A 16,553-nucleotide genomic window follows, 5' to 3' on the forward strand; every position below is an offset into this window, starting at 1 on the left:
CCTCCTCGCACTGAGAGGACACACGAGCTCTCGGCCTCTTCCTTCAGGCAGGTATTAGCCTGGGAAGACTGGGCCTGAGCCCAGGTGGGTGTCCAGAGAGAAGCGAAAGGGGGCCCAGGGCCTCACTCCTCAGACCCCCAAAGGGTCTCCCGAGGGGCACCAAGAGCCCTGGCGGACCATGTTTCCAGGTGACACAGAGGGACGCGCTCCCAAGTGCACCGGCTTCGTCGAGCACTTTGGGACTCACAGGCGAGCCCTTTAAACCACATCACGGGCTTCCCTGGTGGCGCAGTGGCTGAGAGTCCGCCTGCCGATGCAGGGTACACGGGTTCGTGCCCCGGTCCGGGAAGATCCCACATGCCGCGGAGCGGCTGGGCCTGTGAGCTATGGCCACTGGGCCTGCGCATCCGGAGCCTGTGCTCTGCAACGGGAGAGGCCACAACAGTGAGAGGCCCGCGTACCACAAAAAAAAAAAGAAAAAGAATCCGCCTGCCCATGCAGGGGACACGGGTTCAAGTCCTGGTCCGGGAAGATCCCACATGCCACGGAGCACCTAAGCCCGTGCGCCACAACTACTGAGCCCGCGTGCCTAGAGCCCGTGCTCCACAACAAGAGAAGCCACCACAATGAGAAGCCTGCGCACCACAACGAAGAGTAGCCCCCGCTCGCCGCAACAGGAGAAAGCCCACGCACAGCAACGAAGACCCAACACAGCCAAAAATAAATAAATAAAATAATTAAAACAAAACAAAACACGTCACACTTGTTGAGTCCTGACCCTTCAGAGCTGGAAGCTGTGGCCCAGCCTCTGCCCCCAGACCCGCACAGGTGGTTATGCTGTTTCACAGCGGAGGCAGCTGGGGCCTGAAGACGTTAATGACTGGCTTGGGGTTCAGGATACTTCTGCCAAATGGCTTCTCTCCAAACGAGTCCAGCTTTAGCAACTTGAGAGGCGCTGAGCGTTCTAGAAACCACGGTGGGACCAGGTCTCTGGGGTGCTCACTGGGTACAAAGGTAGATGCTTGATAAAAGCCTGGGGAATGAGAGTGTCCGCCTGAGAAGGTTCCCCTGCCATCTCTTGCTAGTTGGAGGAGGCGGGGCGGGGGAGGGACATGAGATGCCCTAGAGAGGCTTTATAAAGCCTTCTGTGAGCGGCCACAGGCCTTAGTTACTCTATCACAGTACCAGGCCGCACAGTGTCCAGGTTGGTGGGACCTTGGCCGCTATCTGGTCCAGTTCCAGCTGAAGCCCAGACTTGCCCAGGGTACCTCCAGGCTTGAGACAGTGCAGGGAGCACAGTCCAGGCCTGAGATGCCCCCAGCCACAACTCTGCTTCCCTTCCACCACGCAGTTCCTTCTTCTTTCTTTTTGTTTTTGATAAATTTATTTATTTTTATTTATTTATTATTTTTGGCTGCGTTGGGTCCTCGTTGCTGCATGCGGGCTTTCTCTAGTTGTGGCAAGCGGGGGCTACTCTTTGTTGCAGTGCGCGGGCTTCTCTTGTTGCCGAGCACAGGCTCTAGAGCGCGTGGGCTTCAGGAGATGTGGCGCGTAGGCTCAGTAGTTGTGGCACACGGGACTAGTTGCTCTGCAGCATGTGGGATCATCCCAGACCAGGGCTCAAACCCGTGTCCCCTGCATTAGCAGGCAGATTCTCAACCACTGCGCCACCAGGGAAGCCCATCAGCCCTCTTATTTATTACTTTGGGCTCCTATTCATCCATCAAGATCCAATTTTAAAAGCCCCTCTTAATGTGTCCAGTTTAAACTGTTCCCTCTGGGTATTTCCCAGTTCTTATATATACCTCAGAGGGAAACTCAGACACTTTCCATTGAATTGTCCACTGACGCTGTGTTTTTCCACTAAAACAGTTTTTTGAGAGGAGGAACCATTTCTTTCATTTCTGTAGGCTGGGCGGGCAGAGTGCTTGGTTCACCAACAGGCCCAGCACACCTCCTCCTTCTGCCACACTGAGCGGCTCCACCTGACTACCCCAACCTCCTCACCTCCCCCGAATCCCACAGGCTGCCACCAGGACAAGCTGAGGGCGGGTGATGGCCGCACTGGTCCTCTGGGCCTTAGCACACAGCCTCTGCTTCCACTGTCTGGAGATCCTTTATCTGAATCTTAGGAAGAAGCCCAGGAGGGAACTTGGAAATCAGAGCTGCTTGGCTGGGAGTTCACTCTCACAGTGGCTCCCTAGGGCTCCTCTGAAAGCCCTATGTCTTCAACTCAACAAATATTCATGGTAGGTCAGGCCCTGTGGTGCCTGGGGCACCCCTGCTGTTGCATGAGCTCCCAGCTGAGCCTGGGCACTGCCCCAGGTAGCCCGTGCTCCTCCCTGACCGGGGCCGGCGTGCCCACCCACCCTGCCTCACACCCAGACAGCAAGGACCACCTGCCCTGGTGAGGGCTGGGGCCCTGAGGACTTCACCTGCCTCGACCATCCCACCCACACTCCCTTACACCACGCCTTCTGGAGGACCAAGAGCATGATTTTACCAGCTGGCTGCTCTTCGTGGGTGCAGCCATGGCACTACGGGACTCAGATCACTTGCAGTGGTTTTGAAAAATACAGACAGCTGGGCTCCAAAGCCAGCCCTGCTGAATCAGACTCTCAGGGGAGGAGTCCAGGAAGCTGGATCGTTGAAAACCTCCTCCAGAGTGTGACAACAGCATGGTATAAGATGATGCAATGCGAAGTATCCAGCATACCCTAGAAAGTTCTCTGGCCAAAGATGTTTAACCTGAATCTCCACAAGCCTTTAGAAGTAACTTTCAGCTATCAGGAAACACGAGGGATAGAGGAACAAACCAAATGACACTATGGGGAAGCGACCAGACAAACTCACAAGGCTACGGGCCTGAACTCTCCAAAGTCCAAGTTACTTTTAAAAAGTGTGTGTGTGTGTGTGTGTGTGTGTGTGTGTGCGCACGCACGTGTGTGTTGGGGAAAGGAGGGGAGGGATGGTTTAGATTAAAATAAACTTATGAGACAGAACAATCAAATAATTGGAAACTGGTTTGAAAATCCTAGCCATGAGGGCATTTTGAGGATAATTGGGGAAATGTGAATCATCAGGAATCATTAATAATTGGGTTAAGTGTGATAATGGTATGTGGTCATAGGCGTCATCCTTACATTGTAAAATGCAGAGGTGAAAAGTCATGATGACTATAACTTACTTTGAAATGGTTCAGCAAACCAAACACTGTGTAGGGGATGGGGGGCGGGGAGGGAGGCGAGAAAGGGGAGGGGGGAGCAATTACGGCAAAATGAAAAACACTTGAACTAGGAGGTGTGTACGTGGGTGCTCCTGGAATTATTTTTTCTGTTTTCCTGATTAACAATTTTCATAATAAAAGTTAGAAGGAACATAAACTCCAACTAATTCGTGGGGACTTCTGGACACGACCCGCGCGGGGCTCGCACCTGGCCTCGCCCTCCCCGAGCACGGAGGGTGGCCGAGTCTCCGGACCCGCCGTGGCCCCTGCGGCAGCAGGTGCACCCGACGGGGCGGGTGGGGGGGCGCTGCGCCATCGCTGGGCGGTCAAGGCGCCGTCTGCTCCCCGCCTTTCAGGGCGGGTACTTCCACCGCGTTCCCAGGAGCGCTTCCTTGAGCCTGGTCCCCCCACGGCGCTGAGCACGCGCAGGTGGGAAACAGCCCTGCCCGGCACCTGGACTCCTACCCCCCCCACCCCCCCCACCCCGCTCTGTTTAGGGAGGCTCCACGCAAGTTCAAAGCGGTGGCTGCCCCTCCCTCCCGGCCCCATCCCCATCCTCAGGCAAGGCAGCCCGAGCGAGCCTCAACATCTTCCTCTGCGCCCCTCCAAATTCATCAGTCCCGGAGTCCCGCCGCCAATTCCTCTGCAGTGTCGTTGCACTCACTCCCCCTGTCCTTTCTTCTCAAGGGCCCCCTCACCACAGGCGCCTGAGTTTTGCAAGCATCTACTCAGCACCTATTAGGAGTCATATTCGGGTCTACCGCAGACCCATGCAGGACCTTTAAATGTTCCAGCACTCAGAGGGGTGGGTCACGGGCTCTCAACCCTGGCTGCATGTCACATGGCCCCCGGGGGAGTTTAAAACTACTGATGCTGGGGCCCCATCCCCAGAGAAAGGGATTTAATTGGTCTGGGTGCCCCCTCCTCTCTGTGGTAGCCTCCCTTCCTCCATTATAAGAGGAGGACACAAGGGGCCTCCCTGGTGGTCCAGTGTTTAAGACTCCACGCTTCCGCTGCATGGGGCACCGGTTGGATCCCTGGTCGGGGACCAAAAAAATAAAAGAGGAGGCAAGATGGAGGAGAAACACTGTCCTAGGTCACAGACAAGGTTCAGAACCTGCCAGTGGTCACCGGGGGTCGGGCGGGGGCATAGCTGGGCCTCCTCAGCCCTCTGCCATCCATCCCCAGGGGTCCTACCTCCTCCTGCGCCAGCACTAACCCATCCTTTACAACCACGGTTTTGTCCACATCCTCTCATGAAGCAGCTCTCCCTCATCGTCTCTCTCCTGGCCTCCCAACAGATCTCCATCTTTATGGGAACGGAAGCAAAACTTTTTGGATCCGGCAACACATCAGTAAAAAGTGTTTGGGCATGCCCCCCCATTTACATACATTAGGTCTAAATCGCACGCCAGCCTGCCACCATGCTCACCTGTCAGGTGCATTACAAAACACACGCTAACATGCACTGGAAAAAGACAAGATAGAAAGTATATTTCAAAAGAATCGTTTCCTCCTACAGCCTCATCTAGTGACCTCCCACCCAAGCCTTCAATCCTGTGTCCTTTTCTTAGCCTTGCAGTGGTGGGATATATGTCTGTTAAGTGGAAATTCTCTCTGCAGAAATGCAGGACGCCACCAAACACTCTTGGGGTTCAAGGTACCAAGGCCTTTCTCCTCCTTTCTTCCCCATCTTTCTTTGTTCTTGACCACAGCTACTTTGTTTTTGTCTAGGATTTCAAGTTCCCCACTCATATCTCACCAGCAGTGCTTTCTCTCCACAGGTCCATGGTGGAGCCCTCCTGTCCACATGCCTCCTCTCGGTCTGTCCTCACTTTCCCCTCCCTCACCTCTGCTCACTGCATACGCCGTTGTCCCACCAGACCAGCTGCATCCCTGCACGAGTGCTGGTGCCACAGGCAATTTCCATATTTTCAGTCCTGTGTTCCTAGTCACATTTGTTACAAAAGTATTTCTTCCAGGGGAAATACACTTTGGACAGAAAGGATAAAATCAGTCTCTCTCTCTCTCTCTCTCTCTCTCTTTCACAAACACACACACACACAGCAGACATTTAAAGTAAAAAAAAATTAAAAATTAATTACCAATTTCTCTACTAATAGGATGTGTGTTCAACATGAGGGGAAAAATATCATAGCAATTAGCTCCAGTTAAGGGTCCTTCATAAATCACCTGGGCTAAGAGAAGGCCTGAGTACCACAGACAGGAGAAGGTAGCCACAAAACAGAGAGATGTAATGGGGACATGCAGAGCTGTAAATAAAATAAAGTGGAAGGCTTTTACAGGTGCATACCCAGTGGTGCATAAGATAATGTGAGTGGTTAATAAGGTCATGAGGAAATAATTTACTGAACTGTGTAAGGTAGTGAGGGGACCAATTTACTGGGGCACTCAGAATGGTCATTATTATTACTAATAATAGCTAACATTTATTGAGCCCTGACTAGTGCCAGGAGCCATGTAAAGCACTTAACATAGAACATATATTTTAATTTGCCAAAGAACCCTATGAGGTTATTATCATCCCCATCTGACATGGGTTCAGAGAGGCTAAGTAACTTGTCTGTGGTCACACAGCTAGGATATGGTGGTGCTGAGTTGGCCACTAGAGCAATGAGGTGAAACATTAGGACAAGGTCTGTATGGAGTGTGTTGGTGGAAGGCTGAGGGGGAGGGGGCTACTCAGGCTGCTCCCTGGATTTACAGCCCTATAAATTCAAATGTGGGGGCCCTGCCTATTGATCTTTCTTCCTTTGAATGTTGTCATGGATCTTCCACACTCCAGGTTTACTTCTCTGTATCTCAGACAAGGCCAGACCCACACTCAAGGCTTCCCCGGGGAGAGGAGACCTCCATCTGAGGGCTGAAGAGGTTTGTGTGTGAGACAGGACACATGAATTCAGGACCTCTTCCAAGAGAGGTCAGGGTAGATGACACATGTTCTAGCACCTTCCAGTTTGCAAAGCATCAATGGCATCTCAGTGAATCCTCACAACAGCCCTGGGAGGTAAATACTGTCTCTTTACAAATGAGGAAACTGAGGTTCAGACAGGGCACCATAAGCCAGTAAGTGGCGGTGGGGTTTGACCCTTGTCTGTCTGACCCCAAATCCTGTACTGTTGCTACTTTGCTCCACTGTGGAGATTCCACCCACTGGTGATGACCAGTTCATTCAAGCAGAACGCATTGGTTCAGCACCCACTGTGTGCTCTGTACGGAACTGGGCACAGGACAGTGTCACGTCCTTGACCTGGAGGAGGGTAAAACGGAACGGGCAGGCCACGTGCACAGGAACAGAGGACCAGCCAGCACACGGACCGTCCTGGTGGAGATGGAAGGAACACGCAGAGCGGGATGGGTGCGGGTAATCCACAAGACCTCAAAGGGCTGTGCTCTGGGGTAGATCTTTATGAGAGAAAAGGAAGAGGAAGGGCACTTCTGAGACAGTGATGTGACTCAAAACACTGAAACCCGAGGAGCACAGAGGGAGGAGGCCAGGGCTTGCGGTCCCAGCTGATGAGTTTAGATCCCATAGTCAGGGAAGTGGGGACCACCTATGGACCTGAAAGAGGCCCGGGCCCTACACAGGGCTGCCCCCCTGGAAAGGGGTCCCTCAGAGGTGGAAGGAACGCTGGGGGAGGCTGGAACAAAACAAAGGCCCCCAGGAGGCTCCATGGCCCCGATGGGGGAGTTCACTTGGGGCCCCAGGAGCTGAGGTGCTGGGCAACTCAGCCAACTGGGGGAAGGGGGTGCTTCCAAGCCTTCAGGGAATTCAGATTCTCCTTTGTTCACAGAACAAACACACTGCACCATGTGGAGAGGATAAAAATCTAAACGCTGACACCTTACCAGACTCAAGCTTTTGCTAGCCCAGTCAGTAGAGGGATTCCTGGGAATTCCCTCCTTTCCAGGCCAGGAAGATCTCAGCGCCCCCTTCTCTCACTCCCTCTGCCGGATCCACTGCCTGCTTCCATTCGGGGGTGCCTTTGCCTCATGATAGCTGGTGGGAGATCGTCCCCGCTCACCGCACCGCCAGCCCTCCGGCCGCCATTTGGGCCCCCGTGACCTGTGCTCAGGGGTTGAGGCAGCAGCCGCTCACCTGCCTGGAATGAAGTCCCCCAACCTTCTCTGCTCCGAGAGAAACAGCCTCTGGCATGTGCATCTTAAATCTCCTGGTTCGCATAACCAGCTTCAGCCCCTCTCCCGAGGCCCCCACTTCTCACTTCTGTTGTGCGGCCAGACCGGGGAAGGTTCTAGAACAAAGCCCTGGCCAGTACGGAAAGAGGAGGACGGTCAACCCCGTGACCGCTGGGGAAGAATGGAGTCCGCCTCCGGGGTCTGAGAAGCCCAGCTGCCACGTGCGGAAGGGGACTCCAGGTTGCTCATTTCAGAAGTCGGGGAGATGCGCCCCCTCCCCCGCAAATCCGGGTGCCCCTTTATAACCCTCAGGAATCTTTCCATCTTTCACCAGGATAAGCAAACCGGGTAAACGCCACCACAGACGTCCTGCCTGCGAACATTTCCCAGGCTCACCCGGGGCCCGCGGCGAGGTGCTGGGGGCGGTGATACCAAGCAATTCCAGGACCTCTCTGCCTTTTCGGCAGCATTGCTGACTCACGGGTTACTTTCCGCCGTGTAGTCTCAAAGTCCTGCCTCAGTATCTTGGTCTTTCTGGGTCAGCCACGAAGGTGCTGGCAACAACCGCGGCCTCTCTCGTTCTCGCGCGACCGTGCTCTGTTATGCGCATGCGTACACGTAAACCCCAACCCTGCGATGGATTTCCGTCTTATTGGGAAGCCTAGAGGACAAGTCAGGTTCTCATTAGGGTTAATTATAGGTGAAAAGAGGTAGAGGAGACGCCCAATCCCTGAGTGGAGAGCAGCGTCGCCTACTACGGGTCGATCTGGCTGACCTGAGTCCTGGTCCCTTTGCTACCACCAGTGCATGAGGTGGAAAATTGTAAACATCACCTACTTCAAAGAGGCTGGAGGGAGGAGTCATCGAAAGGATGTAGGTAAAGCCCTTATCACGATCCCTGGCACAATGGATGGTAGTTGCTATTGTTATAAGTGCTAACCCAGACCAATGCCATCTCCATGCCAGGTACTATTTCATGTGCTTTACACGTATTAACTCATTTAATCCTCCCAGCGACCCTGTGAGGAGGGTACTGTTATCATCACCTTCACCAGGGAGGGAAATTGAACTGCAGAGATTACGTAGTTTGCTGGAGGTTACCCAGGTAGTCTGGAGCGCATCCAGCCTGACTCCAGAGCCTTCAGCCTTAACCACAGTGCTCTACCGGCTCTCTGGAAGAGGTCGGTGGAGAGCTTCATCACTCAGCAGGTGGGGACCGAGCACCCGTTCATGGGAATACAGAGAGGTGAGTGTGACATGGTCCTTGCCCTGCAGAGGCTCCCAGATTCATAGGGAGACAGATGCCTAAAACGAAAACGATAGGAGACCTAATGTAAGAGATGCATTCTACCGGCGTGATGGGGTTAGGCTTTGTAGAAATACTGTGGGAAGGGTCTGACACTGGCCAGAGAGACCCATGTCCCCAGGGTACAAAGATCAGCTGGGCCTGGTTTCTGCCAGCCTCACAGGAAAGGGGATTCAGCTAAATTGATCAGTTGATTAGCTGATTGCTTCATTCATCCATTCATGCATTCATTCAACTCAAGACCCTCTGGGATGGGTGCTCTGGACTGAACTAGTTCACACAGAATGATTTTTAAAAGTCAGAGGAATCATAGCCCAATTGCTGAGATGAATAAGACCACAAGGACAAACTGACACTAAAAGGGACAGGAGAATCTCCTAGATCACATTTTCCAAACAGGTAGTAAGTTGTTACTTGAGAGAGTAAATATTTTTGGAAAACAGACTAAACAAATGAAAACAAGGATCATGCCTGCAGGCCTCTCTGTGTTGCTAATACAAGATGCTAATATGCTAATGAGCACCACAAACACCTAGAGCCTGGAAGTAGCAGGTGGCACCTCCCAAACTTATTTGACACCAAAAGCCCTCCTCAGCAGGATTACGTGGGACTGGTGTAAGAAACACAGTTTGCAACTTCCTGCTCTGACCCAAAAGGTGTGCAGAAGACCTGGGAGAGAGGGTGGAAGTTAGACTGGGAAGATTCCCAGGAAGTTGACAGCTCTGAACGGGATTTTGAAAAATTCCAGGAAGGTCATGGCCAGATGGAGGAGTGATGGAAAAGAATTTTTTGGTCAGGAAAGGGGTCCTAAGACCCCTTTATCTTTATAATGGAGGCCCGAGGAAGAAGTAGCATTTTGCTCCAGGGCAGGAAGGGAGGATGAATAAGGACCAAACAGTGAGGACAGAGATGCCAGTAGGTGATGGCAGCCGCATCTGGTTTCTGATGTGCACTGAAGAGCTCATGGCTTTTCTTTCAGGAGGGAGTCCCAGCGCTTGGATGAAGGCTTGGGGGAAGAAGGTCACCTGCTGGTATTCCCTGAAAAGGCACCTGAGGGAATGCCCTGGCAGTCCAGTAGTTAGGACTCCACGCTTGAAACTAAGATCCCGCAAGTTGCACAGCACAGCCAAAAGAAAACAATGGCATAGGGCTTCCCTGGTGGCGCAGTGGTTGAGAGTCTGCCTGCCGATGCAGGGGACGCAGGTTCGTGCCCCGGTCCGAGAGGATCCCACATACCGCGGAGCGGCTGGGCCCGTGAGCCATGGCCATTGAGCCTGCGCGTCCGGAGCCTGTGCTCCGCAACGGGAGAGGCCACAGAGGCCACAGCAGTGAGAGGCCCGCGTACCGCAAAAAAAAAAAAAAAAAAAAGCATAAACTGGCACCTGAGAGATGCTATTGCTGTAACTCAGGCAGGGTGGCCCATTGGGACAGAAGGGCAGAGAGGGGGCCAGGAGGAAAATGTGCCCTGGCTCTGGTGGGGCTGATGGGATGGGGACTCCTGGGAAGAGTGGCCTTATCTCTGAATACTGGGCAGGGCGTTCACGCCCAGTGAGGGTACAAAGGGGAAGATGGTGGGGGGAAGAGGTGAGCCAGGGAAGTGAAGGCTGGAGCTCTGTTAGCTACTTTTGCCCCTGCCACCAAATGGCCAGTGGCGCCCTCTGGCCCTTGGGCCGAAAACGTGAGGAGCTGGCGGTCGGGGAGGATGTCCACCAGACACACCAGCCGTGGCCATATGTTCCTCCAAATGCACATTTCTTTTCTGGCTGCACCGTGCGGCTTGTGGGATCTTAGTTCCCTGATCAGAGATTGAACCCGGGCCCTGGCAGTGAAAGCAGTAGAGTCCTAACCACTGGACCACCGGGGAATTCCCCCAAATGCACATTTTTATGTGTTGACATGATCCCCGGGGTCCCAGCCCTGCCTCTGCTTCTCCCAACTCTGGGACCTTAAAGCAGTCCCACCTCTGCCAACGAAGACCACAGACCACATTCTACAGCTGCCAGACTGACAAGAGTGAACTCACTCGAGTTCAAGTGTCAGTGAAAATGTAGAGCAAACATGAGAGTGCAGATGGGCACAACTTCTTTGGAAAACAGTTTAGCATCAGCTTGCAAAGTAGAACTTTCACACGTCCTGCAGCCCCAAATTTCTACTCCTGGGTAGGTACCCCTCCCAGAGAGCTACTCTCCCTCATGTGCACCTCAAGACACTCGCCCACTGACAGGAGATGGAACAGAAAAACATCTTATGATAAAAACCCTAGCGAACTTTTTGGCCAACCCAATATACACACACACACACACACACACACACACACACACACACACACACACACACATATATATAATGAATCGCTTTGCTGTACACTTGAAACTAACACAACACTGTAAATCAACTATACTTCAATAAAAAAATTAATAAAATAAAATAAACAAAAAATATATATTGTCTAGGCATTCCTAGCTGGAATAACTATTATTTTAAAGTGATGGAATAATGACTTCCCTGGTGGCGCAGTGGTTAAGAATCTGCCTGCCAATGCAGAAGACGCAGGTTCCAGCTCTGGTCTGGGAAGATCCCACGTGCTGCGGAGCCACTAAGCCCGTGAGCCACAATTACAGAGCCTGTGCTCTGGAGCCCGCAAACCACAACTACTGAGCCCACGTGCCAAAACTACTGATGCCTGCGCTCCACAACTACTGAATCCCATGCTCTGCAACAAGAGAAGCCACCACAGTGAGAAGCCCGTGCACCACAACAAAGAGTAGCCCCTGCTCGCCACAACTAAAGAAAGCCCACATGCAGCAACAAAGACCCAAAGCAACCAAAATTAAATAAAGAAATAAAAATTAAAAAAATAATAAAGTGATGGAATAAATATACAAAATTCAGAATGTGATCATGCCTGGAGGGAGATACGGGGATGGGACGGGGAGAACCCCACAGATAGATGCAATGACCTTGATCATATTCTGGTTCTTCAGAGGTGTGGTAAGGCCCAGGTTGTTTTTATCTTGTTATTATATCCTGTATTTATGGTATGCTCACTCTCTCATGTGCATCAAGCGTCACATCATAAAAAAACATTTGGTATCAGTCTGCAATCAAAAATGTTTTTAAGAACAAAAAGCATTATGTGGCCACTCTGTGCTTCGGTTTCCTCCCCTTCCTTCCTATGGTCCAGCAGGCTCTTCTCCCCTAAAGGTTGGAAGTGTACAGTGACTGCCATCCCTGGGTCAGCCTGCATCCCACCCAGGCTGCCTGGTACCCCAGTCAAACTTTCTCACTGTGCTTAGCAGGGCTGAAATGGCCAGTGTCTAGCTATTAACTAGGGACACATTAAACCTACACAGACCAGTCCTAGGACCCCCCCTGAAAAAACTCCAACAGCCACGAAGTGTACAGCTTTCCCTGAGTATGGCCTTTCCTGTGTTGGAAGGAATTCAGATCTTCCTATTCCAAAGAAGCCTGGTCTGGGATAGAATATCTTATGACCCTTGATACATTGGAATGACTTCAGAACATCCTTAATTCATTTAATACTTCTTCATCTTTAACTCAGTTCCTGAGTACTATTTCATTTCTTCCTCACAACTGCCCTGAGATCGGAATCTTTGCTCCCATTTTACAGATGAACAAATTGAGGCTCACTTTTTTTTTTAACAACCCAAAGTTCCAGAGCTATTAAGTAGCACTTCTGAGATTCACATCAAGGCCGGGTTGACTCCTCTTCCTGGAACACCATGCTGCCTTCCAGCACAGACGCTAGAAGCTCAGAGCTGGACTCTCTGGGAAATCACAGAGTGAGGGGAAAACTGTCCCAGAGAGTGGGAACCAGCTGAGCCTGGACTCAAGCTTGCCTGGGAAGGAGCCCGGAGCATTAGCCAACCAACCAATACTATTACCAGCTGTGCTCCTGCAATATTCAGGATGACGTGTGGGGCTCACTTGGGATATGAAGAAATACAGAGCAGAATCATGCCCTCAAGGGGCTGACCCTCTAGTTGGGAAGACAAGCCAGATGCACGTGAAGAGGTAACTAGTGACAGGGGCCCCATGTCTTCCTAGGAGGGCCTCACAGAGGCAATGGGAATCTAGCTGGGGCTGCAGACTGAGCCTGCAACTGGCAGGTGACTCTCAATGGTGTTCCTTCATCCTACCACCCGTCATAGAGGATGCAATGTGTGCCCTGTGCTATCCTTGTGATGTGGGCGCAAAGGTGATGGAGACCCGGTCCTGCCTGCGGGGCGCTCACAGTCTAATCAATGAAACGGATACACCCGGAAGGGGCTGAGCTGGGGCCAGGTGTGAAAGAAGGAAGCACAGAGAAGGTGGTGCCTGGACTGTGCTTTGAAGAACGAAGGGGAGTTCACAGAAGTCATTCCAAAGAAGGTGGGGCAAACGCAAAGGCCTGGAGATGGGAGGTAGTGTAAGAACAACCCAAATGATAAAGCAACATTGATGGCAAAGGGTGGACAGCAGACACTATACTAAGTCTCTCATGTGTTACCTCATCCTTTACTCCTCGTTTTACAGAGAGAAAGCTGAGGCTCAGACAGGTTCAGGTCACCAAGATATTAAAGGCAGAACGATCTAGAGCCCAGGACTGCTGTCACCCAACGTCCAGGCTCTCGCCTGTGCAGTGAAAGTAGGTCATAGGGTGAGGATGTGGTGGTGGGAGGTGAGTTAGGGTGGAGAGCCAGGAAGGGGCGAGATCATTCCGGGTTTCACAGGCCGTGCTAAAGAGGGTGGAACACCACCTGAAACTAACACAACATTGTAAATCAACTATATGTCTTTTTGTTTTTTGGGGTTTTTTTTTTGCGGTACGCGGGCCTCTCACTGTTGTGGCCTCTCCCGTTGCGGAGCACAGGCTCCGGACGCGCAGGCTCAGCAGCCATGGCTCACGGGCCCAGCCGCTCCGCGGCATGTGGGATCTTCCCAGACCGGGGCACGAACCCGTGTCCCCTGCATCGGCAGGCGGACTCTCAACCACTGCGCCACCAGGGAAGCCCTCAACTATATTTCAATAAAAATTTTTTAAAAAAGAAGTAAAGAAAAAATTTTAATTAAAAAAGAAAAAAAAAGAGGGTGGAACATCACAGTCAGACCTGCTGGTTGAATGCTCTTCTGTTGGGCCATTTAAAAATGACAAAACTGGGAGCTTCCCTGGTGGTGCAGTGGTTAAGAATCTGCCTGACAATGCAGGGGACACGGGTTCGAGCCCTGGTCTGGGAAGATCCCACATGCTGCGGAGCAACAAAGCCCATGTGCCACAACTACTGAGCCCAAGTGCCACAACTACTGAACCCAAGTACCACAACTACTGAAGCCCACACGCCTAGAGCCCATGCTCTGCAACAGGGAAGCCACCACAGTGAGAAGCCCATGTATCTCAATGAAGAGTAGCCCCTGCTCGCCACAACTAGAGAAAAGCCTGTGCACAGCAACGAAGACCCAATGCAGCCAAAATAAATTAAAAAAAAAAAAAAAAGACAAAACTGGGACTTCCCTGGTGGTCCAGTGGTAAAGAATCCACCTTCCAATGCAGGTGACGCAGGTTCAATCCCTGGCCGGGGAACTAAGATCCTACATGCCACAGGGAAGTTAAGCCCGCACACACCACAACTACTGAGCCCGCATGCCTCAACTAGAGAGACCACGTGTCGCAAACTACAGAGCCCACACACTCTGGAGCCTGCGTGCCACAACTAGAGAGAAGCCCACTCCGCAGTGAAAGATCCCGCATGCCTCAGCGAAGATCCCACTTGCCGCAACTAAGACCCGACACAGACAAAAAAAAAAAAAAGAGAGAAAGAAAATAAATAAATAAGTAAATATTTTTTTAAAAATCAGAAAGAGAAAAAATGAATATAATCCAGCCTGGATTATATGTCTTTATTAAACAGCTAAATAAAGAAAGAAGACAAAACTGACCAACTATGAAGGAAAATCCTTTGAGGCCAAGACTGTGTAAGACAAGGTCCCAGTTTATCAAAAGGGATTTGAAGCTAAGAGGTGACCACAGACTACAAGGGAGGTAGAAGTGTTGATGTAGAAGGAAGTCAGCCTACTAAGGTAGGAAGATGATGCAGAAATGGAGAAAGATGATAAGATGATGCAGAGATGGAGAAAGCAGGGCTTCTTCCAGCTTCTGTGCTAGTCAGACCCCGGGGAACCCCGTTTCCTGTCCAAGTCCCCAGGTCTGGCTGGAACACTTACAGGACCTGGGGTGAGAGTACTAAAGGAAGCCTCATCCACCAGGCGCCCGATATTTAAAAATTTCATGTCAGGTTAACAAACTGTTAAATAAAATATCTTTTCTATATATAAAATAGGTAAACAACAGGGACCTACTGTATAACACAGGGAATTATACTCAATATCTTTTCATAACCTATAATGGAAAAGAATCTGAAAAGAATATATATATATATATATGTATAACTGAATCACTTTGTGGTATACTTGAAACGAACACAACATTGTAAATTAATTATACTTCAATTAAAATATATATATATATTCTATCCAACTCGATGAGCTGTACACTTATAATTCATGTACTTTTCTTTAGGTATTCTTCAATAATAAGCTAAAAAAAATTCTATCGTCTTATTCACCACCTGGAAGGCTAGGTTCTCCACGGCGTTCTGAGCTAGAAAGTGACATGGAGAGAACCAGCCCCCAGCTCACAGCCAGCAGCCCCCTCATCCCTGCTTCATCCACATTGGTCACCCCGACTGAACCGCCAGGCTCCGTTCACAGGCCCTGCAAACGGCCTCTCCTTTACCACTCTCATCCCTCGGGGCACACACACCAGCAGCATGGCCTGACCTGATAGGATGAACCCCAGGCAGAAGTCTGCCCAGCCCAGAAGTAGACTCACAGCCACTGAAGCCAGGCTCTTCAGGGTGCCTTGCAGATACTTCGGAGTACCCAGAGCATGGCTGGGGGTGAGGTGTTGTGGGTATGACCCCTTGGGCCCCAGATTCCTTGCCCTGCGGGGAGGGGTGCAGCCTTAGGACACCAGGGTGGAGCCGTCTAAATTGAAGGGCCTGGCAGGACCCCTTTGCCCTGTTCTAACAGCTGTGCTATGAGTCACAGCACTAGCAAAAGGACGTAGAGACGCTGGAGAGAGATCAGAAGGAGAACAAGATGGTTAAAGGTGTGCAGGAGACTGGGTCATCTGGGAGGGATTGTTCTGGAAAAAGGAAGACTCAGTGAGCAATGCATCCTGGTCCTTGAGTCAAGCTGAAAATCTACGATGAAGCTCATGACCCCAGGAGACCAAATGAGAGAATCTGGGCTTGGACTAAGTCAGGAAAGACTGCAGTCAGACCTAAGGAGGAACTTCCTGACTGTTGAGATGTTGTGTCACAGGCTGTGAAGCCTGGCGAGCTCGGCTCCAGGCAGTTTGTGTCATGGTTGGGGCTCTGGGGTTTGCCAGCTGTGGAGCCTTGGGCAATGGAGTGGATTCCTCAGGACCTCAGTTTCCTCATCTGTAGAATGGGGATAGCAAGAGTATCTGCCTCCCGAGGGTGTTGGGAGGATGAGTTCAAGTGTGTGCTGTGTTCCCTCAGCACACACCATACACAATAAATTATTAGCTGGACGTTAAATCCTGCCTCCCCACTTGCTTCCCAGCTCCTTGATTGGGCTCTGAGAGTCTCCATTTTCTCACAGATTAAATGGGGATGAAGATGCCAATCTCATGGGGCTCTTTTAGCTTCAAGGACAGTGCCAAGGTCATAGACTCCTTCCTTACTGATAGCTGAGGAAGGCTGCAGAGTCTCTCCTGCAGAAGCTTCAGTTAGGATGGAGGACCACCCGGCCTGTGGTTCAGCACTCTCCTTCCTGAAG

The 16,553-nt window shown here is 51.4% G+C and overlaps 1 protein-coding gene across 4 annotated transcripts in view; it reads right to left on the reverse strand.

The window, feature by feature from the left end:
• The window catches only part of WNT3 (Wnt family member 3), a 49,336-nt gene that overhangs the window by 20,713 nt on the left and 12,070 nt on the right, over positions 1-16,553 (reverse strand). The window contains exon 1 of one of the 4 annotated variants that reach the window (XM_049701436.1): positions 7,781-7,869. The exons of 2 other annotated variants lie outside the window; for them this stretch is intronic. In XM_049701436.1, the coding sequence (XP_049557393.1) occupies positions 7,781-7,854 (74 nt within the window). In that variant the 5' untranslated portion in view covers positions 7,855-7,869. One more of the 4 variants, XM_033439010.2, reaches the window with a different exon arrangement.

The sequence above is a fragment of the Orcinus orca genome, chromosome 19 (genome assembly GCF_937001465.1).
Source record: "Orcinus orca chromosome 19, mOrcOrc1.1, whole genome shotgun sequence".
Classification (NCBI taxonomy): domain Eukaryota; kingdom Metazoa; phylum Chordata; class Mammalia; order Artiodactyla; family Delphinidae; genus Orcinus; species Orcinus orca.